General features: G+C 37.7%; 1 protein-coding gene across 2 annotated transcripts; it reads right to left on the bottom strand.

Moving 5' to 3' along the window:
• Positions 1–1342: 1342 nt before the first annotated feature.
• Positions 1343–27964, bottom strand: LYPLAL1 (lysophospholipase like 1). 2 transcript variants are annotated; one of them, XM_017812955.1, is made up of 5 exons: positions 27824–27964; positions 23482–23581; positions 12570–12739; positions 2382–2497; positions 1343–1769 (listed from the first exon to the last, which is right to left on the bottom strand). In XM_017812955.1, exons 1-5 carry the CDS (start codon positions 27906–27908, stop codon positions 1530–1532), a joined length of 711 nt encoding a protein of 236 aa, XP_017668444.1. In that variant the 5' UTR covers positions 27909–27964; the 3' UTR covers positions 1343–1529. The 2 variants fall into 2 exon arrangements, with proteins under 2 accessions (XP_017668444.1, XP_017668445.1); XM_017812956.1 differs by lacking the exons at positions 23482–23581; positions 27824–27964 and adding exons at positions 20462–20612; positions 21786–22041.

Raw genomic sequence — 27964 nt, forward strand, 5'->3', positions numbered from 1 at the left:
TCAATTTAATTTGTAGTAATTAGGAAGCCTAGGGCACCAGGAAAAACTGCTGTTCACTTACTGTTTCAAATAGCTGAGTTTTCATGTGCCATTTAAAATGCTGTTTTTCAGAACAGACTGCTGACTTGCTAATGCTAGGAAAATGAAATAAAGCAAAATATTTTTAGCAGCAGGAAGTTGTTACTTGCTACTGCCAATTACATGCCTTGTACTTGAACAGTGACATTTTTTTTCCCTTTGCTTATTATTCAAGATAGGTAAAAGCTGGCTTAGGTCTCAGTGCACGAGGATTCAAATAAAACTCTCAGTCCTCCGGAGCTGGCTGATACTTCTGGAGTCATAGTCAGTACTGGCAGCAATCTGCTGTGACAGAGCAAACAACAGTGTCCTAGATCCACTCCTCAGAAAAAGGAAAAGGAAAAGATTAAGCAAGAGACTTGGATCTATTGGCTTTGGCAAAAGGCTGAATACCTTCTCATGCTAAAAAAATTACCGAATTTGGGGAGTAGAAAATGGGGCAGAGGGGGGAGAAATAAAAAAAAAGCATTACAATTACATAAGAATAGATATTTATACTCTGAGTTAATTTATCAAACTGACACAGAGATGAATCATCCACTATTAAAATAATGGGATACAAGTTTTCTTTATATCACAATCATTATTTACAACTTTTAAATATTCACGAAGGAGTCAAGTATCCTCATCTTTTTATTTAAAATGTGATCTTGCAGGCCAAAAGAAAACTCTTGGCAAAAATAAGCTTCTACAGGAACAGTGCCCAAAGAATGATTTCTTCAAAAACTGGACAGATCTTAACAATCATGATGGCACTTCTTTTTTTTAAACCTACACTATAAACAACACAGGGCTCAAGAAACTCAAACAAAGCTAGATCTCTGAGTAACAAAACAATGAGAAAGGGTAATAACAAGGGCCTGTGGTACAGCTAGACACAGCTACTTAGGACTTTTTTAACAATATAACATAAACCTCATTTTTTTTGAGGTGACATACAAGTCTGCTTTGAGGTAGGTTCATTGCCATATGCTGAGAATCCCACTGTTCCTCTCCCTGAACCAACTTGAACATATGCATTATTTTAATAACTGGCTTTTTTCTGCTGTAATGCCATTATAAACAATCATACCACTGTGTATTTTCCCACTTTAGAACAACCCCTGGAGTCCCTTCCACCCTTCCCCCCCAAAAAAATCTGGGGGGGGAACGCTTCCTGAACACTGTTTTCATTATTTTTGAATGGTTTTAATATTATTGGTCATTATTTTCTGTAGACTGATGTGGATGTGTATTTAAAAAATAGACAAGAGAATACAAAAAGGAACCCATACAATAAAATCAGTTTTAATAGTCAGCGCCATCATTTTACCACTTAGGTGAACTTTACGGACAATAAGAGTGTCTACCTTGAAGCTGTGCTTACATAATGGATATGGGACACTCATATACCTTCCACACATGATCTTAAACCCACAAAAATCAAGAATTACACGAGGCTGGATCTTCTTTTATTCATTTGCCTTTGCTGCTTCAACAGGTAATTTCTTTTCAATCCAGGATTTTAGTTTTTCTATTTCAGTTCTGTTTAACTCATGATTGAGATTTGGAAAGGTATGAAGTGATGCTGATACCCCCAGTGACTTTAACATCTTGTTGGTCTCTTCACCCCATGAGTAGAGAACTAGTTCATCAGCAGTTCCATGACACTGAAATAATTCTGGAAGAACACTTTCATTTCTTTTCAAAGCCTAGATGGAAAGGAGATAATGTCAGACATATTGCTAAAAAATTTAAAAGAATAGTTACAATTACATTGTGACAACTTACATAGCATTGCATTTATTAATCTGCATTTTAGTGGTCATACTGTACTATCTCTACAAAAGTAAACAAGAAAATAATGGAAAAAAATGCCTTTAAATTCCAATATGCTAACTCTTGACAAATGATAAGGTTTACTTTAAGGTCTATACCCCTCTCCAAATAAGAAAAAGAGAAAAAATTCATGACAGCAGATGGAGCCCATGAGTATTATAATTCATCACAAATTTTCAAAGCACAGTTTTGCTTACACAGACTCTTTAACAACTAAGGAAAACTAGCGAAGAAATTCATTTGTTAATCTCCTTCTACACTTCTAATAATTGTACTGTCTATGCAAAAAAAGCAACACAACATCATGTACGGACAGCTTTAAAGCCTCACTTCCCCAATAGTCTGCTTATCTATTTCCAGGAAATGGCATAAGTTTAGAATATGAATCAATTGCCTCCGATGAATAAACATGATATATTCAGTTTTAATTACCATGTTTTCCATTTAGCTAAGCAGCTTTTCTATAATGTCTACCACATACTCACCTTGTAAACAGCAGAGTCTTTATTGAGAAAACTAGACAGTGCAAAGACTCCTGCCAGATCCTGATGAAACCTATATGCTACATGCATTGCCATTCCACCTCCCATCGAAAAGCCTCCTAGGATGCAACAAAAGAAAGACTGGATTTTTCTATAAGTCTTTGTAACCCAGCACTCAATTTATTTTTATCTTCAGACTTGTTTCTTTTATACATAATGCAATCAAAAAACATCTTGAGTAACATAAAGGTTACAATGATCTTAGAATCACAGAATCATTAAGATCCTCTAATCCAACCTTTGACTGATCATCGTGTTGTCAAATAGACCATGGTACCCAGTGACACATCCAGTCATTTCATGAACACCTCCAGAGATGGTGATTCCACCACCTCCCTGGGCAGTCCATTCCAATGTTTAACAACCCTTCCTATGAAGAAATTCCTCTTGATGTCCAACCTGAACCTTCCCTGGCATAGCCTGAGGCTTAAGTCAATGCAATTGGATAGCTGAAGTACTGCTGAAGTTTCATTACTGAAAGAGAAAAAAACCCCCAAACCCAAGCTAAAATGCCATTATTTTAGAAGCCATTTGTGCCAGGTAGTTGAATACTGTGGTCATATATACTCTGACATTAACAAAGCAAAACTCTGTGAACAGGTAATTTTCACCACTTATTTTATTCAACTTATTTTTCCCCTAGGCTAGCAGCATTCACACATGAAAGCTCTCTGTCACTATTGCACATAATCAATGAACATTCACAATAGACTAGCACTGAGGATAGTTTTGTTGTTACACCTTGGGATATATAATGAATAGGAAAAAATGCAATGTACTCCACCTGAGCTCTAACAGGACCTCTGAATTAATGGCCTTCTGTAATCCATATGTCTCTTCAACTGCACTAATTCCTTACATGAGATACTTCCTCAGGGATGATTTTTACATGACAAATGCTTATTCATTAGCAAAAAAATCTAGACTATCACATTACTTCAAAAGGACACAGTACACAGGCTATTATATTGACTGTATCCAGATAATGGCTTGAGTGACATTTCCTTTATTTTCTTATGTGGAATCTGACCATTTACTTCATTTCCTTTTGATCAATCTGAACAATGCTGTCATCCCCAAACCCAAAAAGGAGCACTTACATTCTAAGACCATTTTGCATTTGCTTACAAATAAATACAGATAATACTTTGTTAACATTTAAAATTAAGTCCATTTTAAGCATTTTAGATTATAGGAAGAAAAGCTGCATTGAAAACTCATTACTAGTTTTTAAATGATTTAATCTTAAAATTTTGTACCCAGTTAGTCACAGTCTGGCACACTGTCTGCAATTACTCACCAGCAGTCTTTGACAATGCAGTCACCTTCTGTTTAGAAGTACATTAGGTAATGGTTCTTTTATGTAGATCATACTACTATGACAAAATGCAATACAAAGGACTAGTTCTTTGAATTTGGTTTGCATGGGAAAACCTGAAGTTTATCACTTGGTATCACAACAATCTCCAGGTAAATGCTGTATGTTACATGCTTCAAAACCAACAATTTGAATGAGCATTTGTAGCTGCAGATAATTTTTTTCAATTACAAGAAGCATTTCAGTATAAGTGTATGTTTGACATAACACATAGAACACGTGGTCCGTCAAAAACTTCTACAAGAATTCAAATTTTGGGTTAAAGAAAAATACGAGGCAGGTACAGATATTACACAAAACAAATGCATGAAGTGACAGTCAGAATGTAATCAAAACAGAAAGCAAAAAGAAAAGTACATGTAAACAAATTATCTCAGCATAAAGAATACATAAACCCTACTTAGCATGTCATGAGCGTTAGACAAAATCAAAACAACATGCAACATTTCATCCTTAGATGGATAGAACATCACAAGCTCTTCACTTGAGACCAATCTACTTCCAAGACATACAGAGGTTGTGCACAGAAGTTCATAGTTTGCCCATAGGTTTTAAATAAAAAAAGTATGTTCACTTTCAATTTTCCCCTTATATCTATTTTAATGAGAACTGTGATTAATGCTTCAAAACAGTTGAACAGTGTTAGCTCTACAATGCTCAGCATACCAGTTCAGGAAAGCATTTGTTTTAACTTTCCTGCCTTACAAATATGTGCGGGCTAAAAGGTAAGCACATACAAAACAGACACAATTAAATAAAACTGTTGCAGATTGACTCAAATACGCATTTATGACCTCAAATGTGCTTCAGTGTAGTGCTGATTTTTAGGTAACATCACTCTGCAATAAGGAGGAAGGTGCTTGCAACTTGCTTTTCTAGTTGAGAAAGATCTGCTGAAATCGCACAATCGTCACACTTCCAAAATTAGAGAATTTCAATCAGAAGGAAACTTCGCTGCAATACTTTATTGAACCAAAACTCCTTTGCAAAAAGTCTTTGTTGGAATATTATCTGCAACTATGTTACAGTCATACTATGATGGAACAGAGTGAATGAAGACTGAATTTCTCATATGTAATTGATTCCTGTTTGAATAGAATAGAAACCCTCATCACAGTTGCCATTTTTCAGTGATAAAACATTCTTTCCAGAGCTTGTAAATGGCCTTAGGAGCCTTTTAAACAAACCTTCAGCTCACTTCTGCTAAAGATCTTGATTTGTATTAATTTGCTCCTCATTTGTATTTGTCTGAAATGATAATCTGGTCCATGATGATACTTGAACATTATATGGGGTTCAGGAAACCAAATATTTACCTACTGTCGAACTTGAGCTTTATTAATTTCTTTGTATTTGGCCTTACAATGTTTGGTTTTGTATCTCAGAAAATGACTAACAAGTATCCAGCACAAAGGTTTCTTTATTTTGTCTCTCCTGTCCTGTATACATAAGAGAATGCTCAAAACTCTGCCTTCTCCCCCATGCTCCACTTTGGTGCCTGCAACAATCTATTCCCAAGTTCAGAAAGTTCTTTAGGTTTTCATTCCTCTTTACAGAAAAAGCACCTCTCTAACACACACAGGATTGACATTACTGATTGCTTCATGAATCACATAGATCTGTCTGTAAAATGCTTTAAACAATTTGTTATAATGATTATGGAACTAGGGAACAACAAACAACATCACTATTTTGCTCTTTCCAATTAAAATTTTTAAATGTGCTTAAAGGTTTTTTCCACACTAGAAACCACAGCCATGGGAAAAAAAATTAATCACCTCTAGTGCACAAATTTTGCCATCTGCATTGAATACAGATCTTCTGCTCTTTGCAGAGACAGAATGGAGCTCTTCTCATATGAACTTGAGTAGTAAAGTTAGAAACTGCTTCATTACAGCACAGAAGCAAAAAAGGAGGAGGAGAAGGTAAACTCCAGACTTCCGTGAGATAAGAATTAGGACTTGGGTGCAGGGGTGTGGTATGGCTTATTTTAAATAGTATTTCTTCACTAGTTTCTCTCTAGTAGTTGTTCTTCATCTTCCCTATATTTCTCCAGAATTGTCAGTACAGCTTTGGTAACAAAGTGGCATACAGTGTCTGTGCCAGCACAGCACAAGACAAACACTCTTCTGTTGTATAAGGCTACACCAGCACAGTTAGAAATTGTCTTGGCCCGTTCTGTTACCATAACAATACATTACATACTCTTGTTTCATTTTCTTTCCATTCTCACAGCATTTTTCATTCTCAATTTCTCCTTTCTTAGTATTTCAACTTAGAGTTACTTCAATTAGTTTGTTATCAGGAATTTCTCTCTAAAGCTACATTTCAGTTTACTTTCTGCTCTCCCTGAGGACTTCCTGTGATTTACCTTCTATTAATGGTAACAGCAAAACCTTGTTCTACACATCATCTGCAAAGAACCTGACTTTCTAGTTTGACCCTCCCTTTTCATCAATGAATGAAAGTATTATATACATTTAACAGTGTTCATAAATGAATATCAGCAAAGAGTAAAAATGCCAGTAGAACAGCAAATTCTCTTCTCCGCAGAACTCCCTGAACACTGCTCCTGTGTTAAGTGCTTAAGCATGTACTTTGTCTCAAGTGAATTTACTCACAGCAGTGACTGTCTCCTTTTAATCTATTCAAGCAACTTCACCAAACACTAACCTTTCACACTAGCAGAACTGCAATGGATGGTTTCCACCTTTGATAACCTTTTTATTCTGTTTGTTACTCAGTGACTTAAAGTCTTTACTAGAACAAAGGCAACCTCCCTTGACTAGTTCAGCCACTTGCTCTTGTTAGGAACATGACACAATTTGCTCCCCAACTTTCTGACCAGCCAAAACACATTTTGAAATGCATATTTAAGTGGTACAAGTTTTACTACTTTCTTGTAAAAACAAGTGTACAATAGTTTCTAAAGTATCAACTTGCAGAAAAACCAGAACCAGTTACAGTTTTATTTTCAACTGTTATGGGTAATAGAGGGAAACCCAACGTGTACCTAAGGAATCATAATTTTTAGGACTGGAAGGAAAATAAAATCCACAAAAAGTCTCAAATCAATTTTTATTAAGGTCTTACACTACCCAATCTACGCCTTGCTTCATTTACCTAATGTGTTTCCTTGGCTGTTTCTAGAGAGGATGACAGCACAGCCCTGCTGCAACACTTACCTATCATTTTTACATTCAGCACAACCGTGCAACATGGGAAAAAGGAAGAGAATAACCTATTCTTTATGCTCACAGTATCTATGATTTCCAATTGAATCACAGAAAGGAAAACAGAAAATAGCTCTCTAAAGCAAAGAATATTGAAGCACTGAAGCAGATTGTCTTAGAGATGTGAACCTTCCATTAGTGGAGATCTTTCAGAAGAAGTCAGAGAGGCAATGGTAAGGATTCGCCTAAATAGAGCTGAACCTGCACTGACACATAATCATGGATTAGTGAATGTTTTTAAGCCTTACTCTTCTATGATTCTGTAGGCATGACTGTGAAGAAAATACAGGTTAATCTGTACCCTGTGGCATGTCTACACATGACTCCCAAGCATTATAAAAGCCCATTCATCCATTTAATTTTGCACAGAATTCAGGCATTTATTAAAGAAGAGTAAGTACATGTCTTCGACAGTTTCTATTAAGGCTGAAAAGATAACAATTTGATTCACTTTATAATTATTTTCTCATCAAAGTCATTATCTGATATGTGATGACGATACCAAGATTGAATTATTTTTGGGTTTGCTGCTGTGATTTACTCCTGTGATTTACTGATTATTTACTCCTAATCTTCACTAACATTTCCTAAGCCTGTCATTCACAATACAGAACAAAACTGAGTATGTGCCACCTTTCAGAGTCCCTCTTTTTAGATACATTAATATGGACACCACCAAATGCTGGGAAACAAAGTGACCAGTGGTGGATCCTCCTCTCTGGTTAAAATTAGCATTTGTACCTCCTACTGAACGACTTATGAAGGAAACAGAAACATCCATTTGTTAGTGTCTCTTTTTACTTCCTGATGCACAAGCTAGAGTAGCAGAGCTCCAAAGAAAAAGAAATGGCCAGCTGAGATACAAAAAAACACAAGAGAAGCAAACATTTTATCTGAAGTATAAATGCAAGGCAAATTTACACTGTTTCACTGAAAATTAAGGAAATGTTGCAGGTAATACCGGGCAGATGGACTAATAGTACTGCTTTGAGCCCAGTATCTCAGGCATAATTTAGATAAACCACGAAGCCACTCAAGGGGAGGTACAGAAAGAGAAATCTCATTTGAATTGCAGTGAAAAAGGCAATATAAACCTGTGAATTTACTCGGTGAGAATGAAGCAGTAAGTACCTCTAAATGAAAGACAATGTTTTCCTAATGAAGACAGAAGATAGAAGGTAGGGTGAGTGACAGCAAAAGGCTTAGAAGCCAAAGACATTAAAATGTCAAGACTGTAGGTGAAGTAGTTTGCTCAACACTTTAACAATTTATTCTTGTTTTTTTATCCTAACATATTTACAGAATCCTCTTTCTCTGCGATGTCAAAGCAAAGATATTTCTTCCCTATCCCATTCTCACACACACTGAGAGAGATGGAAATGCTAATATTTACAAGAAGCACAGAGCTTTCATGTTACTTCCACCATGGTTCAGTAGCTATGTAAGAAGTCTAGCAATAAACAAAAAGTGGTTGTGTGTCTTGTGTTATTGTTACAGTACAAGGGGTCAGGAATCATGCATGTGTTTTTTGGCATACAGTCAAACCTGCAGGACTGTTATGGAGAGTTTATTTGCACTGGCTGCTTACACAAATGACTACAGGTGGCAGAGACCAACACGCTTGGATCAGCACTTCTGAGCTACAAAAGAAGTGACCTGTAAAAGTAGGAAAGTAGTGCTAAATTAAGAAGAAAAAATGAACAAAAAGACTGCTTTTCACTGAAGTAGTTGACTAAAATGAGCCCTATCTAAATGCTCCAAAAACGAGGTGGCCATTTCTTTCAAGAGCTTCTAACATCTTCTTGAATAAGATCGTTGAAATCTTTGACATTTTCCACCTACGTGGAGTTATTTTACAGTGCACTATCACCATGGAAGCAGTTAAAAAAAAACACCAACAAAACAACCAAACACAAGAAAACAAAACAAAGCAAAACCACCACCACCTGAAAAACCAACTTAGTTTTAAATAGAAAAAGGAATTATTGTATCACATTTCAAACTGGTTATTTGCTTGTTTGGCTAATTTAGCAATGAATTCAGGCATTTATAAAAAAGAAATACATCAAGTTTTTAAGAAGGGATACTATCAAAGCTCCAACTGCCAGAATTTGACTAAATTTATAATGCTCTTTTATCTCCAAAGTCAATATAAGCCTACTTACAGGATTATTTGCAAGAAGTGCTTTAGCCAGGAAGACCAGTAAGAGTAACTCAACAAGAATGTTTGGCTAAAAGGTGACTACCATTATCAAATTCTGGGGATGATATAATTATTTTTTGAATAATTACATATTGCTGTTAGTCTCCCTTCCTTCCTCCTCTAAGGTCAAGGGAAACAAACCTTAATCAGAAGTCTGCTTCCTTTAAAAGACTTGTATTAATAGGAAAGGAACTCATGAAATAGTCACGGAATAGGAATGGGTATATGAGCCTTGTACTACTGTGTGCTGGTTGCTACAGAAAATTGATATGGATGTTTTAATAGTAAGACTTCATTTACATCCAGTAAATTAAGTAATTTAAATCTTTTTAGGTAGATTCATCCAGCAGCTGTTAAAAACAAGGCTGCACCAACATTTTTCTTCATAAAGAAAGAGAGAAGTGGCACTGTACAACCTGGACTACATCCTCAGCTTTAGAATTCTGCCCTACAAGCAGCCACATGTGGATTTCAGAGCTAACTGTGCTATCAAAACAAACAACGCAGGCTATAATTTCTTTCAGAGCAAATGATCTTACTGTCCCACAATCTTGAGCCTTGTGGAAAGTCTGAATTGCTCAAGGAGAATCATCCTCCAGAACACCAGGTGCTGGGCTTCTCATTTTCCACTGTTTGAGAGCCCACTCCTGCTTCCCCTCTCTTCCCACTCACTCACCTTTGCACAGTGTTCCCTCAGATCTTGCCTTCTTATCCCACACCTCTGAGCTGTCAGCAGCTACCCACCTTCCTGCTTGCCTAACACCTCGCTCACCCTCATCTAACAATATCTGACACTCATCCTCAGCCTGTAATTTCTAGTCTGCTATTCCATATAAAACCATAACCTTCAATCTTGTTACCCTCCTCATACTCATTTTGTTTTCTTTCCACTCATTAAAACTCCCACTTATTACAAAACAGCTCACCCAACCCAGTTCTCCTTAACCCTTTAACAAACATTTCATTCCCCGTAACTACCTTCATACAACTGCTCTGCTCTTTGGTTTCTGTGACCTACCAGAAAAGGCCCCCGCTGCTCTTCACAAACTCCAAAGTTCTCCAGTCTCTTCTCTCAACTATTTTGTCTCTATTTTCAACAGCACTGAATGCACTGTGAATTCATACCAAAATTTCATCATGGTTTTCTCTGCTATAAACTTCTTATTTTCCCTTCACTTTACAAAGGCCTTACAAAGGCTGCCTCCTCCAACTCCATGGTACCAGCAGTCACAAATCCACTGTCTGCTCCCCACCTGTTTCCTTAAGCCTCATCTTGCACCAGATGGATATTCCTGACTTTTTTAAGAGAAATCTAAAAAGATCTGATAGGACTTAGTTATCTGACATTCTAAGCAAGTGACCATATTTTCTATTATCTCCTGTAGACCAATCTCCCAAATTCGGAAAAATTTCAGGCCACCCATTTCTGTTTTTCCAGTGTACCTTACAGTTTGGTGCAGACATACTGACTTGGACTCATATTTTCTTTTGATCAAAAGAATATAGAATCACAGAATGGCCTGGGAAGGGACCTTAAAGATCATCTGTTTCCAAACCCCCTGCCATGGGCAGGGTCACCTTCCACTAGAGCGGGTTGCTCAGGGCCCCATCCAACCTGGTCTTTAACACTTCTAGGGATGGAGCATCTACAACTTTTCTGTCAACCTGTTCCAGTATCTCACCTCCCCCCACAGTAAGAACTTCTTTCTAATTTCTAATCTAAACCTACCCTATTTCAGTTTAAAGCTATTCCCCCTTGTCCTATCATTACATGCCCTGGTAAAAAGTCCCTCCCCAGCTTTCTTTTAGGCCCCTTTAGGTACTGGAAGGTGCTATAAGGTCTCTCTGGAGACTTCTCTTCTCCAGGCTGAATGCTATAAAGCTGCACAGCGCCCTTACATAACTCCTAATTTCCTGTAAAAAACAATGCCAGAAGATGGACAATTATTTGCACATATTAAGATGATTAATGTCACCTTTATGCATAGAGACCTTACAGGACCTCTAAGCTTCACTGTCCATTGCATCACACACTGGTTAATTATCAATACCAGTGAAGAAAAGGCACAAAGTTCTTATGGAAGAACACTTAATCTTGTACAGTCATAAGTGACAGAATTAATTTTCCTCTAGCAAGTTTCTTACCCAACCACATGGGTCTCCCCCTGTACTTTGGACAAAGCTAATTCAGGACTGTCTTATTTTGCTTCTTGCACAAATATTGGACTCAACTGTGAGGATGTTTGCATGTAGTCTCTGTCAGGTGAGGAAACAAAGCTCCCAAGTGTTTGACAAAACAAGTATAATTATTTCTGATTTATAGATGAGGAATGCAAACACACAGAGACGGGGACTTCCAAAGAATCTACGAACTGAAACAATCAGTGCATACCAACTTCCTTACTCTGCTTATGACTTGGAGAATAACTTTCATACAGTCTCTCTATTTCTAATTTTGAAGGCTAGAGAAAAAAGAGAAAAGCCCAGTAGCACACTGCATCTGTACACAGAAAATCTGCCAGCTCACTGTACAGCAATGCACCTGCACTTCTTCCGCTGCTTCCAAGTTATCAGGTATAACATGGGAAAGACAGATCAAAGAGGTTGTGCTGACAGCCATCCAAAACAATGCATTCTGCAGCCAGGGCAATGAGCCAGAAAGGGAAAGTAAGCACAGGCCTTCAAAGAGCAACATGGGGCTGCACCAAGAAAACATGTAGGCTGAATGGTAGTGGTTCCACCACACATGATTTTGATGGCATGACTCAGCTGGCCATAAATTTATAAGTTCCCACATTAAGAGTTTTTTCCCCAACCTGAAATAGTTTGTGGTCTAGAGATGAGACAGGGAGCCAAGGACTTGTGAATTCTCATTCCCCCCTCTGACGTAGGCTACTTCATCACCCTCAGCTCCTATGACTCAGTATCCCACTATCTATTTCTCAGAACTGTGAAAGTTACTGGAAAATTGTGGAAATTAAGACAAACAAAGATGGACACATATGAACTATGACAGCTAATACTTCACTTGTTATCAAGTGTTAACCTTTAGTGATATGTAACATGCACATTTTTTCTCCATTAATTAATTTAACACAAAATTATTAGAGCAGTAAGGAAAAGTTCCTGAGAATTTACATGCTACATCTCCACTCGCCAAAATGCAATTCATATTGGGAAAGCATACTTTTCCATCCTTGAAAAGGGCTAAAAGAAAATAGTAAAAATATGTACTTTTTAAAGTGAATCAAAGTAGATGATATCTTAACAATTAAAAAAACCCATTAAAGTAACACATTTAAATAAATCTCTCTTACCTATTAGTATCCTGTTCTTTGCAATGCCATTCTTAATCTCATCATTGATCAAGTCTGTAAGCTGCCGGCACATGGAATCAATACTTTCAATGTGTTCAGGACAGTCATTAGAAATCTTATACCTGTCAAACCACACAGTGGAAAAGGCTCCCTTCAGAGGTGTGTATGGCCTGGAGTGGTAGAAGGGAAGAAAACAAATGATTAACCAAGCATAAGATCAAAAGCCTTCAGCATACATGATAAATAAAAACAATTCAGTATCTTTCCAGCAAAGAAGAGAATAAACTTCCTTTAGGGCTAATGCAATTTACTTCCAGTCACATTGCCTTTCATTGTATTCAAATCACAGTCCTTCAAGAATGAAGTCAACATTTGGAAGCTACGTAAAAAGCAATTTTCAGTCAGTTCAATGTTAAGGTTGGTCAGGTCAGCCAAAAATTTTAAATCTCAGGCCTGCCGAGAGCTTCTTAATCCTAAGCAAAGCTAGGGTTGAAATCCACACTGGAATACAAGAAACTGAAGTAACAGCTAAAAAAGACAGCTTTGCAGGAACTAACTTTATGGAATTAAACTGTCTAACTCTTGACAAAATTGACAGGAGATGGGTATTATGAACCTCTAGGTATTCTGCCAATTTTTCTTTTTGTTAAATAAACACAGCCATCCTCATTTTAATGGGGCAGGTACCTTATAAAAATTACTGAAAGAAATGCCCTGTGTTCACTGGACTGGTACACAATCACGAACAAGAGACATGATATTCTGCACCATAATACTGTGCTGTCAGATTAGTATTTTTAAGTGCTTCAACATGCTGCCCAAACCTCAGATAATCAAGAAACCTACAATACAAAGCAGCCTTTTCTGTTTTTAAATAAAAATTATTAATAGAGCCCTGAAATCCCAAGGAAGGTGATCTAATTGCCTTGCAATGGCTCTACAATATATTGCAAAACATACTGCTAGGAGATTGATCCTTCACCTCAAACAAAGCCACTTGAAATCCTTATTTGCTATGCTTAATCAGGGGGCAAATTCTTCATTTTACTTAAGCTCAGATCAGATTACAATTGTCATCCACAAATAGACAGCCTTTGATAAATGTCTGGATGGGAACACACTGAAAATGCTAAAGTTCACTTCTGTGCTCTCCCTGGATGTTTTTCAGTACTAGCATTGAACCAAAACACAACTAACCTAAAAAGAGAATGACATTATTTCAATTATTCTTAATGAAGGAACAAATTCTGCCTTTATTAATACCAGAGAGGCTTCACATAGTAACCAGCTATTTCTAAAGCAGTACTGCCATGAAGATGAGAGTTCAAGATATTTCATTATTTAGTCTTAAAAGTAAAACATGAGAGAACATAAATTTTCTTCTGTCTGTTGCAATGAACATGAAAAAAAATGTCCATGACTTTAAAGTTGGTAAGACAAATATATTGAAAGAGGCAACAAAGTTTCTACAGTTTCATCTTTCTGAGCAGAGCTTCGGGACCAAGTATCTGAAATGTACTGTTATTCAAAATGGCATACAATATATGGTCAAGTTTAGTACAGAGTGTGCCTTAAATAACCCCTCATTTGCTTAATTCAAAACAAATCATATACTTAACCACCTAAATTAAAGGAAATTCAGTGGAAATATTTTGTACACCCAGTAAGCTAAGGCTAAGTTTAAAAAATATTATTCAAATGCTTTTGCCTTTTTTTTTTATTATTCTCTTTAGAATCTTGTCTCCAGGATTCTTGCCAAATGAATTTTTCAACATCTAAGAAACAAGATTACAAATCTCTAATTCACAAAAGTCAATTTCTATAAGGAGACATTTCAGTCAAACCTATCAAGAACTGAATCACTCGAGTTTCTGGAAGTCACTTGGTCAATGTGATGTACAGCAGACTAAATGCCTGGGCAAACAGCATTTGATTCATGGTTCTCTCTAAAACACTTGTACATCAATCCTGGTTAAATGCTTAGCAGCCAAAGGGCTTCATTTTCTGGTAAAGTCAGAGTACCTAATACTTTTTTGAGGAAAGATGTGAAAGGTTTTAGTATTATTACAGCAGACTGACCCAAGATTTCCATGGAACAAAGATATATATATGTATTGCATTACAGCTATTTACTTTTACATTAAAAAAATATTAAAGCAGGTTTCCCCACAACTAAAAGACAAAATCATGCCATTTATAAACAGGACAAATTGCACTATGAGATTGTTATACTTTATGAGAAGACGAAACTCAGGACTTCTACCTGCTGTCTTTGTAAATTCTTCAGTAAGACAGCTGAAAGACTAATGTGCTTTAAGCCCACAGGAAAAGACCCCCAAGCAAACAGGCAAGTGATTTTCAGCTGCCTCAAAAACATCCTTGCAACCACTCTTGATTTCTCAGAAATGCCTTAAAAATAACCTTTACATAAAGCTGAGAAGTAAGATTCTTTTAATGGTTCACCCAACTGGCACATCTGTTTTAGTCATTCACCTTGTTCCTTAAATAATCCCTTTATTAGCTGGCACACTACAACTCAGACATTACCACGGTAAACAAATATGTTTGGCATGGAACCATCTGTATAGCTCCAAGAATACAGCACCAAATTTTTTCATACAATTAAACCACAAAAAAAAAAAAAAATCCCTATGTTACAGTGACACGAGAAGCTGGATTGAAATATGCAAAAGGAAAGAAATACAGAGTGAGTGAAAACTCCATCTGATAAGATCAATGTGGTCAGTTAAGGACAGTGACAGAACAAATTGTGTACTTTAAGTTTGGATTTTTTTGCTTTCTTAAGTTTAATCGCAACTCATAACATTACTCCCCTTGTGCCTCACTTTCTTTATCCTCTCCTAAAAATTATACTAAAAATAAAGCTCTGTGTCTCTAAAACTGTGTGCTGTTGAAACTGGTAATGAAAATATATAGTCCCCTAAGCCTTCTTTTTTTTAATTTATTTGGTTCTGGAGCACATGAAAGATTCAAATCCATATAAGAAAACAAGAATCAAGAACCCTCTCTGGGTATATCCAGCTTCCAAACTTGTACCAATTTTTAAGAGACAACTGAAGGAAAAGTTCATATGAACTTATCTCTTAACATTTAAAAGTAAGGAGGAAAGATGACGTAAAGGAAACATGGCTAGTATCAAACATCATTTAAGAAACTGCAGGCACTATTAGGATTAGAGTCTTTTTAATGCTTCCCAATATCCTCAAATCACTCTAGATCATGTTTTCTGACTACTTTATAGGTCTTATTTTTAAGGGCGTCCATTGATCTAGTATTGTTTTCTCACATGTACACCTCTTGCATGACACTGCGATTTCAAGAAGATCCTACACAATACTTCAACATCTTAAAAGCAAAATATATCCTATACTATCTCTGAAAGTACTTATCATCCTTTCAGTCTTTTTCAAATATGTATTCAAATGGAAGTAATTTTGACTGTTGATTTGACTTCAAAGTTTCAAAGCAATACATGTAATTTCAGTTAGCTTCTGCTAATGTGAGTTCTGTAGTAATGAGGAAAATATAAAGTAGGCAGCAGTAACACCATGTTTTTCCACCTTCCTGAAGCATGAACTCTAGACCTGCTTAATCACATTTAGAAACGTGCTAACTAGTCTGAAATTATCCTAAGTTAAAAGAAGTGGAGAGCAACCAAATGATGCTACATGGGGTTCAAATTCAGATCTAAACCGATGGCAAATTCTATCTCCAAAATGAGGCTATTAGCAAAGTGATTCACATACAGCTACAGGTGTTTTTGTTCATTATCCAGTAAGTCACTGTGCCTGTCCAACATATTAAGTTAAAAGACAAGCCAGCAGTGCTAGCTGCTTTAAATAAGAAATATAAGAGTAGCAGACAGCACGTTGATAAATAGTAAATATTCTTCCCCCGACTCTTTCTCCTGATGCACAATTTTATCATTGCCCTCACGCTCAGTGCTACGATCACTCTGCATTAGCAGTCACATAAAACCCAGACCACTGGTGCTGGCTTTCAGGGTTCCAGACAGAACTTCCTGAAATGTCAGACAGAACTGGAAATTTATAGTGAAGTTAGGCTTCGAGATTCAAATAAGGACAGAGAAAGATCAAAACTAATAAAATCCTCAATTTTTCTTCCTTCTCAAACTCATCTTCTCTCAGTTGGGAGGCAGAGAGACATTGTAATGTTGTCTTTTGGAAGACTGCGCACCCCTTCAAGAAAATCTATAGAGCACACTACCACACTGTCTAGGTTCTACTTAACTCTGCTCTGATGAGACTCCACCTGGAGTACTGCATCCAGTTATGGAACCCTCAGAACAGGAAAGATATGGATCTGTTGAAGCAAGTCCAGAGGAGGGTCACAAAAATGATCAGAGGGATAGAGCATCTCTCCCATGCAGAAAGGCGAGAGAGTTGGATTTGTTCAGTCTGGAGAAGAGAGGCTCCAGAGCGAACTTAGTGAAGTCTTCCAGTACTTAAAGGGGCCTAAAAGCAAGATGGGAACAATCCTCTTAGTGTTGTGATAGAACAATGGGAATGATTTTAAACTAAGTGGAGGTACATTTAGACTAGATATGAGGAAGACTTTATTTACAATGAGGCTGCTGAAATACCAGCACAGGCTGCCCAGAGAGGTGGCAGATGCCCCATCCCTAGAAACATTCAAGGTCAGGCTGGATGGGATTCCAAGCAACCTGATCTAGTTGAAGACGTCCCTGCTCATTGCAGGGGTATTTGACTAGGTGACCTTTAAAGATCCCTTTCAACCCAAAATATTGACTGATTCTAGAAGTAAGTCTTGACTCTCTTAAAAGTGATGGCAGGTTTTTCAAATGAAAGCAAGGTTACTCCCTAGTCCCAAATTCTCTCATAGCATAATCTCACTGCTGAATTTCAATACCACATCATAATAGAAAATTTAGTACATAATTCTGTTTTTTAATTCCCACTGTCTTCTTGAAGCAGAAAGCAAATTTGAAAAGAAATGGGGAAGAAAGCAGAGAATCCAGCTAGTCAAATGAGAAGTATAAATCAAATCTCTAGTCCAAGGTATATCTTATGTTAAAACTGAGGTTTAACATATCTTAACAATGAAGCCTTGTGGTATGGAAACAGAGCATAAGACATGTCCAAAATTCAAACAGTTTCGACTTGGAGCTATACTTTAAAAAAAATAAATTGCAAAAGGTAAGACAAGAGTCATCTCCATGAGGACTAATTTTGGCTGTTCTTCAGTAAAGGCTGTGCCTGTTCACTCAACCACATGCAAATGTTTTTGATAGAGTTGTTCTGGACGTATACTGCCTGAAATGAGAGCTGACTGAACCAGTACATAATGGTTACCTGAAGAAATACTACGCTGACAGCTTTTGTTACTTGAGACAAATCTTAATCATTTAAGACAAAGGAAGCCACAATAGAAGCTGGCATAAAACTCAGTGGGAGAAATTAAGAGTTTGTCTCTGTTTCTTTGTTTCTACTGGTTTGCTGGATTGGTTTTTTTTTCGAGTGGGTGGCGTAAATTATGGGGATTTGTACTAATCAGAAAACAGCAACAATGTTATGGTTGAAAAGGCCATAAAAGACTTTTCATACACACTGCCAGTTCCTCAGTAACCAACAAATATTGCCTGCTTTATAAATTCACAGAAAGAAAGTGGCAAAAGGGAAACCAGGGCCCAATCTGCATCAGTTCTCCATTGTGGAGTCTGAAAGACACTCTGGGATTCAAAGTGATATCTTTCACAAGCTGGTGGCAAACACCACCAAGGATGGATGAATGACACTAGTTAAGCACAGAAACCCTTGAAAAGACTATAAAGCAAGAGCAAGAATGACACATAATTTACAAACCCACAACTGCTCGCTAGAAGGGTGATATAAAAACCTCTGTCTCCAGTTCTTCTGTATAGGAAAAGCGTTGAGAGAATCAAAACAAGAGGAAGAATGCCTAAGAGCACAATGTAGTTAAAGGGATTAGAAATCCAAGATTATTTCCATCATGTTCTAATTTGTTTTCCCCAAGCATGACTACAGTATCTGCATTCCACATGATATTTAGCATCTGATGTAAGCATTAGATGTACACATATTTGTTAAGTTTTCTTCACCTAATTCAAGAGCAGAAATAAAAAGGAAAATACAAAGTTTATCTAAGCATGCTTCCAGCATTATTATGCAGAACATGTTAAATTTCTACTTAAAGGAGATGAAAGAACCACCCCATGACACCAACCCAAACCTTTTCCATTTCTCCCTTAAGTTTCCACCTTTAAAAAGACTTCTTTGTGTTAAATTTATGAATGAGGTTAGGGCTTACAAAAGTCAAGGATTAATAACATTTGCTTGAGCCAAAAACAGTATGATAGGCACTGTGCACACTCCCCTCCACAGCTCCGCCAATCCATCTCAAGTCCGACCTGCAGTACACCCCTGCTGCTTTTCCAGTCCTAGGCCTCTCACAGGCAGAGACTGCCAATGGAGCTGGATGGTGCCAAACTGTCTGGTGGTTTTGCGATACAGCCAAATGGGGACTGTGATGAGATGAAACTCATTTCCACCATGAGCTGAGCAAAGATGTGAACTTAGGTGAAAGGATGGAGTACTATGCCATATAATGCTGAGTAGTCCTTATCAGCCACATAAAGATATGGGAAGTTAGAACAAATTGGGGGAAAAAAACCCAACCAGACAACAAGCTCTGCACAGAGAATTATGTGCCACAGAAAGGTTTGTTGAGTGAATGTCAAAAAGATCCATAAAATAGGCAAAGCAGTATTTATAGTTTATTTTCTGACTTGCAAAAGAGAAGGACTGTCAGAACGGAATGCAAGACAACACAAAGAATCTTTGGCCTAGATTTTTTCAGGGAATTAAAGAAGGTAAGGTATATATATTAAAACAAGTGGAGCCTAAATGGTTTTAAATTTACCACGTTAGCTCCTGCAATGCCAATTTAAACTATCACTTTCTATTAAAAAAAAAAGGTTAAATTGGGTGGTATTCAGTTCTGATTTAGAAACTCAATAGAAACCTAACGTTTAAGTCACAGTTGTAGCAGCTGAAACAGTATTTCAGTTGTAGCCACCCTGACCCAAATAAAAAAGGAAAAAGGAAACCCTTTCCTTTAAAACTATTAGTGTAGACGTGGCTTTAGGGATTGCATCAGCTGCTAGGGCTACAACTGGAGTTTGGTTTTTTTAAAGATGTATATTAGCATTACAATGGAGAAAATATAGAATTCTGTTGTGTTTAACAAGTTTAATCTATGTACAGAAGCACTGATCTTGAAAGAAAGCTAAATCAAACAGTTAAAACAAGTTCTCTACTAATTTTTAAGTATCCCAGTAGACTACTTTATAGAGAAAAAAAACCAGAACCTTAAAGCAATGTATAAAACTTTTAATTCGTAAAGCAAAATTTGCATGCCCCAGGTACATGCATTTAATTTACAAACATATTCAAAATTCAGGTGTCATTACTCTCATTACATCACACTGAGGCTTCAAATCCACATATTTTTCCCATTTTTATCTAAGTATGCTTTTTACCATATGCATTTTACTTAGTATTTTTGCAGGACTTTCTTCTTTAATAGTAAAATTAACTATCTACATTCTTCTATTTTTGCTCAAGAAGCAAACAAATATGAGACTCATCGCAGTTTCCAAAGTGACGGGGGATGAGTGAGACAAAATGCTGCAAACACTTTACCTGTCCAGGGCATATCCAGTGATCATTCTCTATACAGACCCTGCACATTATAAAAATGATTAAAGTAAATGTCTTCTTAAAAAATGTGTGACTTTTTACTGAGATCTATAGACAACAGTTAAAAACAGTTTTATAAAATGTAGTCCTGTAATGTTCTATTGCTTTTACCTATAATCCTCTCTAGTGTTTGCCGACATCAATGCTAGTGAAGCCAAAGGACGTATTTCAGAATTCTTCTCGATTATATGTTGGACTGGTTTTCCAAAATAACTTTCAAATATACTGAGTCTTGAATCAAAATATGTCTGAATCTCTGATGCTGTACAAATCAAAAATATGCATGTTTCAGTGCCGGGGATAAAATCTAAATAAAACATAAATATAAACCACATCGATCCCCCACAAAGAAAAAAAGAATTCAATGTTTTCTTGAAAAATGTGAATTCCGCTGCTTTTCAGAACTCTGTCTAATAGAGGTGAAGAATGTGTAAGATCATATCTATAGATCTAGCAGCAGAATAATATCCATCAGAAATGTGAAGAGGTATTCCTGACCTGCAGTTTATCCTGCCAAAGCCCCAAGCTTTGCGGTTATATCATCAAACCTGCTTTTACTGGCAAAACTGACAGAGAACGTTCAATGTGTATGTGCTAAGTTATGCTGGGAAAGACAAGAGTTTATAGAGCATGAAGTACATCCACATTAACAGGATTTTGCCAGAGAAGCACATTAGCCAAGCAATCCTAATCCGGTCTTGCCAAACTTCAAGCTTTTCTTTGAAGACCCTGCGGCCAAGTTTTGCACTTTGCCCCTATAACCTGACAGCACAGTGGCAAGTTATAGAGACCCACAGAGGCTCTCTCACATCAGCTTAACTTTTGCCAGCACATCCTTCTTTCTCTACATGATCAAAGAATTTGGATCAGAATCTTCTTCAGCATATCTGCATGCCCACAACTGTCTGGCTATAGGTCTCATTATCAAGGATTCTGAATTCCCCCACTGGTGGTAGAAACATTTTGAATTCTTATCAAAACATATAAATATATACACACACATAAAATCACCATATATATTCAAGCTCCTAATGCAGATATAATTATTTTAATGTCTGCCATCCAGGTGTGGATATTCTAGGCCTTGCTTTTATTTTCTCTGAGAGAACGGAGAGCATCTATTACAAAACCATTTCAAAAAGCATAGTGTAATTTGTTCTTGAACACTAAACAACTGTAAAGGCTCCTGTTATTTCTGTTTTCAAACAGTAACATGTATCATCACAAATTTCACTTCAGCATTGCTGCAAACAGTGGCAAACATTACTGTACTTAAGAGCACCTGCTTTATTTCACTGTGTCAGATAATGCTGCCTATCAGCAACAGAAGGCTGTGCACAAGTGTACTTCATATTGCCAGTCACAGTGTGTTTTATATTTGTTGAACATACACCTTTTTACAGTTTTGCTAAAAGACGCTTCTGAATCAACTCACATGTGACTTCCATCTGTTGTAGACAGGAACAAGAGCAACCTCAACTTAAAAAAGAAAAGAGAGTGAAATAAACTGTTTATTCACATCTTTTAATTACAACAGTGCCTTTCTTCCCATCTGTTTACCAAAGTCCTGAAATCTAAAGTCTTCAGATAAAAAAAAATTCCCTTGAGTCAGAAGATCTTGCTGGTTAATCATTTATACATAGTTTACATCCATAGTTACCCAAAGAAACCAGAAAAAATGAGAAAAGGATTGACCTCAGAAGTGCTGTGGGATGGAAAAGCAAAGCAGTGGCCCAACAGATGCAATCTGAGGTGCCCCGGCTGCATGTAACATGCAAAGAAAAATCATTTCACAGAAAAGCAAAATCTCCTGCATTTCTCCAGTACCTGCTGTGTTGATAGGGAAGGTATGGAGCCCATCAGCATGTGTGATGTGCCACTTATAACTCTGGCATCACTTCAGCCTGCCATCAATGAAGTAATGAGCACATTATTTACAGAAAATCGTGTTCACTTCCTACTAACCCAAAACACACTGCTTCAAAGACTTCCACTCACGGTCTTGATTTTTCTGTAACACAGTGAGTACATTCACATTGCAATCTCTCAGTTGCTTTTTCCTGCCTAAGCGGACCATAAAAAATACATGGTCAAGGAAAGGGGGTTTTTTTCACGTATTAGCGAGTGCCAGACAAAATCTGCTATTATACTTGTTCATACCCTCCAAGAATTTTTTTTCTAACTTTCAAACCTCTGTACCTCGAAAGTCTGTGTAGACTGTTACAATTTCCTTTTCCGTTCAGTATTCATCCACACTTATGCACAAATTCAGAAAGAAACTCAAGCCCTATTACCCTTTAAGGAAACATTTTCCTAACTTAGAGTCACAGACACCTTAAAAATGATTTTATATTATGAAAAATTAAGCAATTCTGAAATTTAATACTATATATTTAATATATGTTACATATATAATATTATAATTATGTATTATATATTTAATATTATCTTTTGGATGGCTAAATATGGAGGTAGGTACCCAACTTTTAGCCTTTAGGTTTGACCTCATAAACTTTCAAATGCCTGCAGGCAAATTTTTTTATCTGTATTTCCAGTCTACCACCGAACACACAGTGTCATTTAACAACGAGATTCTTGCTTAAAGCAAATGTTGAACCCAATTCTCTTTGAAATTGTTGGATGAGGATTCAAATGAGAAGCAACGTGTGTTTTCAAATTCTGACTCCTTTCTCCAGCTGCTGAAGATCTGTCAAATCCTACTAATCAAACAGACCAGTCAACCTGGCATTAAATACAACAGAATATTTTAAGGGTTAATAGATGGGAGTTAATACGGGAGGATTGGGATTCAGAACATAGCTCTACAATGGCACTACAACACACATCGGAACATCATTGTCTATATCAAAGAGATGGAAAGATACTATGAGGACAACACCTGAGTTTCAACTAGAGGCTGTGACTTTTGTAAAGTCTTATCCATTTAGAGACTTAACCACTAAAATCGCAGTTGCTGGACAACAATGCACTGTTGAGCTCCAGTTTTGCCAACAAACATATGAAAGAGAAGAAGGAAGTGTTACAATAGTCTGTACCAATATTCAGAAGCGTATTTTACAGTAGAGGAACAGCGTAATTTAATCCTACAGTAATAATATGTTAAACGATACCTGGCAGGAGCCGTTGGGTAAATTACTTTTATATGTTGGAAAGCCATGTCTTGATTCAAAATTTGTTTTATCCATGCTCTTGCTCCTTGGCCAGTATCACCTGTATCACACAGAAGGTGACAAGAAGAATTATTCTGTGCATTTAGCAAGACAATTATACAATGTCAAATACATTTATTCCAGATTGACCTAATTTCAAATCACAAAGTCAATACATCAAAATGCTAAAAAAGAACTTTCTAGAATCTTAGTCCCCTTTCCAATGAAAATGGACTCAAAATTTCCTAAAAAAGACTACTTGAGAGGTACCACAGCATAAGTTTAATAAATACTTCCCTAAATCCTATGGCTTAAGTATCTCCCAGGTAGACACAAGATCCTACCTATTACTTGCCTTGTTTGCTGATAAGTGATAAACAAAAAATCTTGATGAACATTTTTAAAAAGTGAAATAAAATACCTGCTCCTTCCCTTACAAAAGATTACTTATACTAGAGAATTTAATATTAACCCAATTTAAAACCTACTCAAGAGTAGTGAAAAGGATCTCCACACTTAATTATGCTAATATTGCACATGGACTTTAAGGGAAAAATGTGTTCTGTAAAAGCACTCAAGAGATGAGTTCAGGTTAAAGTATCTATCAGGCTCTTAAAGAAACTATAATCCCGTGGTTCTGTTTGAAAACTACTTAAGATCTGACTCTCAGCATGTTTTTTTCCTAATCTTAGCTACCCAATCTATGGCCAAAACTTCTGCAGACTGAAGTGCTATGAACAGATAAGCAGGATGAACTCTTCTGCAGACAGCACATGCTCCTTTCAAACAAGTATACAGGTACAGACCAGACAGTTTCTCCAGTTTGTCTTTGCATCGCTGTTATCTTCCACCATAACTCCACTGCCACCCCTCTGACGAGCACGCACACACGAGTCTCCAGTGTTAAACAATACATCAAGCTTGAGGAAACCAGTCCATCAAGGAATACAGTTTATAGCAGGCAATACTTTCAACCTAAAAAATGGGGTGGGGGTTCAGCAAACTGGAATTTCACTGCTGCCACTCATGCCACAGGCCTTCAGTCTTGTCTGAAGCTGAGGTTCCCACATATTATCCACTCAAACTGCTAATCCGAGTTAACAGTACTTTCTACTACTTTATCTCAAGGTGCCTGGCTTGACTTGAGAACTCAGCCTATTCTTTTCAAAAACATTATTTTTCTCAAACCATGAGGAAAAAACACCACTGCCTTTAAGCCAGGTTTACTGCCACCTTACACGGGCTCATCTGAACACTGTTGCATAAATATACCAGTTCATTGTTACAATGTTACAAAGTCCTCAATGGAGAAAATTTGCTCTTTATCACTCAAACAAAATTCAGTGATGCTTATTTACACACACAATTAATGCATCTTCAGAATTAAAACAGAAGGCACGAAGGATTCAAAGCCAGCATTTTTTTTTCCTGTTCGAGCACAACTGGCATAACTAGAACTGTTCTCTGTTGTCCTAAATGGTCCATGTGACGAATAAACAACAGGGTTGCAAAGCTAATTCCATTACAAAAGTTATTCTGTGGGAAGTCAAACAGTGAAATCAAAGTTACATCCTTCATGCTTCAGGACGCACTCCCACAAGCACTTTGCTTATGCAAATAGTATGGTCTAAGTCCAAACACACCTCTGTTTCTTCACAGACACTCTTGATGTACAAAGGTTTCCTCATGGTTCTTGCCACCTCACAAGCAACATATCTTTGGGATATGTTTTGAATAAACTTTTTTTTCCCCCTATACACTCCTCTTTTTTTAGTTAGAAAGCCAAGGTCTAGGCTCTGCAAATACTTGCACAGGACCAACCCTCAGGTAAGTCAACCTAAGCAAGTATCTGAATGCTTACAGAATCAGGACTTCATTAGGTCTTTACAAATGCCCTAATGATGCAGAATATAGCATTTTACTATTTATTCACACTTCTTAAACTTTGCAAAGATCTCCAGAAACATTTAAAGTTAAGGAAGCTAGTTTGTCCATTAAAGTTCACAAAAAGCTCAGTAAGAGAAAATTTAACTTCTGTTAAATTTTCTGTGTATGAGAAGTCATCATGCCCCAAATGGTCCCCAAATGCAGTAAGCACTTGCATGCACAGATAATGCATTTTGATTTGCTAAGAATAGAATTTGCATGGGAGGGAGAAAGAGAGAAGACTGTGACATCAAACAAAAGTCAACAACCTTCTGAAAGGTTTGTCTTTCAAGCTATTCTTACATTTTAGCGCCATATGTTTTTCTGAACACTACAAAAAGAAGCAAACAATGGATGATTCTGCTTTGACTGATGGCAACACTATTATCTTTTTCCCCTCCTCAAGTAAAATATGAATTATTTTCCTTTCACATATAGCTTGAACTTCCAAATTTTCTTTCTCCGCAAAGTTTAACAAAATGTAACATTTAGGCTGGATATCAGGAAAAATTTCATCACCAAAAGGGCTTTCAAGCACTGAAACAGGCTGCCCAGGGAAGTAATTGAATCACCATCCCTGCAGGTACTTAAAAGATGTGTAGATGTGGTAATTAAGGACATGGTTTAGTGGTGGACTTGGCAGCATTTGATCAATGGCTGGAACTGATCATCTTAAAGGTCTTTCCCAGCCTATGATTCTGTGCCTGTTACAACATACAAATTTGCAATCCTAAGCCTAAAAAATTATTACGTATTTGTTATATTCATTTGCCTTCCCTGCAAAGCTATCAAATGGATCCTCTACCTAAATTGGATGTACAGTACCAGGAATTTTCTACCACTTTTCTATATTATTCTGCGCTTATTATAATTTGTCTAGAGTAAGCATTATGAACAAAATGGATTCATGCCACTTGACTGCCACTTTCCATCACAAGTGCTGTACAGAAGGTTTACAATTCAGGTTTACAGGCCAGCCCACAGCAACAGCACTTCTGTTTTAAATTCTATTCTGCGGAACTGCTAAAAACCAAATAAAAGCACCCTTGTACTTCCCCATTGCAAACATGATGAACAAAATCATATAAAAAAAATGAAAAATTGTAGAGTACTTTAACCACATGTGGAATCAACCTCTAACCATAATCTTCCCTTACTCCTCCAACATTAGAGAAAATTATTTCCTCAAGCATTAAAGCATTAGTGTTAACAAGGGGGCTGAACACATCTTATAAACTCTTTCACTTTCATTCTTTTACTCACAGAATTTTAAAAAAGCAAAATTAAACTAGGTTATAAAAACAAAACTAATTTAATAAGCACATACAGCTTTGTTAAACTAAACAGAAGCATCAGCAAAAAGCGAAACTAAGAGAAAGACATTGAAAGATTTGAACACATTGCCATATGCACACAGGTAGCTCAACAGAATGGATTCCCAAGGCCTTGATCTAATAAAGATCTATGATTACTGTGTTTGGGTTTTTTATAAAACTCATGTGTTGCTATTTAGCAGGTTAGAAATAACTTTTAAGGAAAAAAACCAACAAAACGCACACTCCCCTCCTGCCCTCAGCCTGGTCATTGATGCAGGTAACTCTCCCCTCTCTAAGTGGTGGCCACACAGCCAGTCTGGACATGGCCAGGACCCTTCTAACAGAGAGAAGTCAGTCTATCAACACGGGCTTTTAACAGGTGACAACAATACTCTCAGCCCGATCCAAAACCACCAAGAGCCACTTTAACTGTGAAAATCATCCTTTGCCAGTGGCTACCCTCTGAGTGGGGCAATTAAGAGAGCAACAGGACTCGGGGAAACAGCGTGGGGCTGAATCGTGGTAGGTTTAGGTTGGATATCAGGAAAAGGTTTTTCACCCAGAGGGTGGTTGGGCACTGGAACAGGCTCCCCAGGGAAGTGGGCACAGCACCAAGCCTGACTTCAGGAATGCTCTGACTGGACAATGCTCTCAAGTACATGGTGTGATTCTTGGGGTATCCTGTGCAGGAGTTGGACTCTATGATGCTGATGAGCACCCCCCCAGACCCGGCACGTTCTATGACTACATGATCTAGAACGCGTGTGTTCTCATGGCACAGGAGGCCAGGGCGGTGTGGGCCGGCGCCGTCCCTACGGCACAGCCCTCCGGGCACAGACACACCGCTCTGTGCCCACAGCCGCCTCCTCCTTCCCGGCCAGCGCCGCAGGGACAGCGACACCTCACACCCCTCCCCCGAGCCTTGGCGGCCACCCCGTCCCGCCGCCTCCTTCCCGCAGCCCCGGGAGGGACACCCCAGCCCCGATCCCGGGAGCACCCCGCCGGGCAGCACCCTGCGCCCTGCCCCAGCCGCGGGGCAAGGAAGAGGGGAAAGCAGCCACCTGAGCCGTGCAGAAAGATGAGGGAGGCGGTGTGCCTGCCCGCGGGGGACACCACGCTCCTCTGCAGGGCGGCGGGAGCCGCCATCCCAGCGCTCTCCTCCCCGCTCCTCCTCCGGGCCGGCCCTGCCGGTTCCGGGCCTC

Source organism: Lepidothrix coronata, unplaced genomic scaffold (genome assembly GCF_001604755.1).
Source record: "Lepidothrix coronata isolate B3197 unplaced genomic scaffold, Lepidothrix_coronata-1.0 Scaffold38, whole genome shotgun sequence".
In the NCBI taxonomy this organism is placed as follows: Eukaryota; Metazoa; Chordata; class Aves; order Passeriformes; family Pipridae; genus Lepidothrix; species Lepidothrix coronata.

Coding starts and splice junctions, on each gene's coding strand:
- LYPLAL1 (XM_017812955.1), bottom strand. CDS start 27,908: ATGGCGGCTCCCGCCGCCCTGCAGAGGAGCGTGGTGTCCCCCGCGGGC. Junction 12,740..23,481: donor TACCCAACGGCTCCTGCCAG/GTATCGTTTAAC, acceptor CTACCACTCCAG/GCCATACACACCTCTGAAGG. Junction 2,498..12,569: donor AAAGAACAGGATACTAATAG/GTAAGAGAGATT, acceptor GTTGCATCCTAG/GAGGCTTTTCGATGGGAGGT.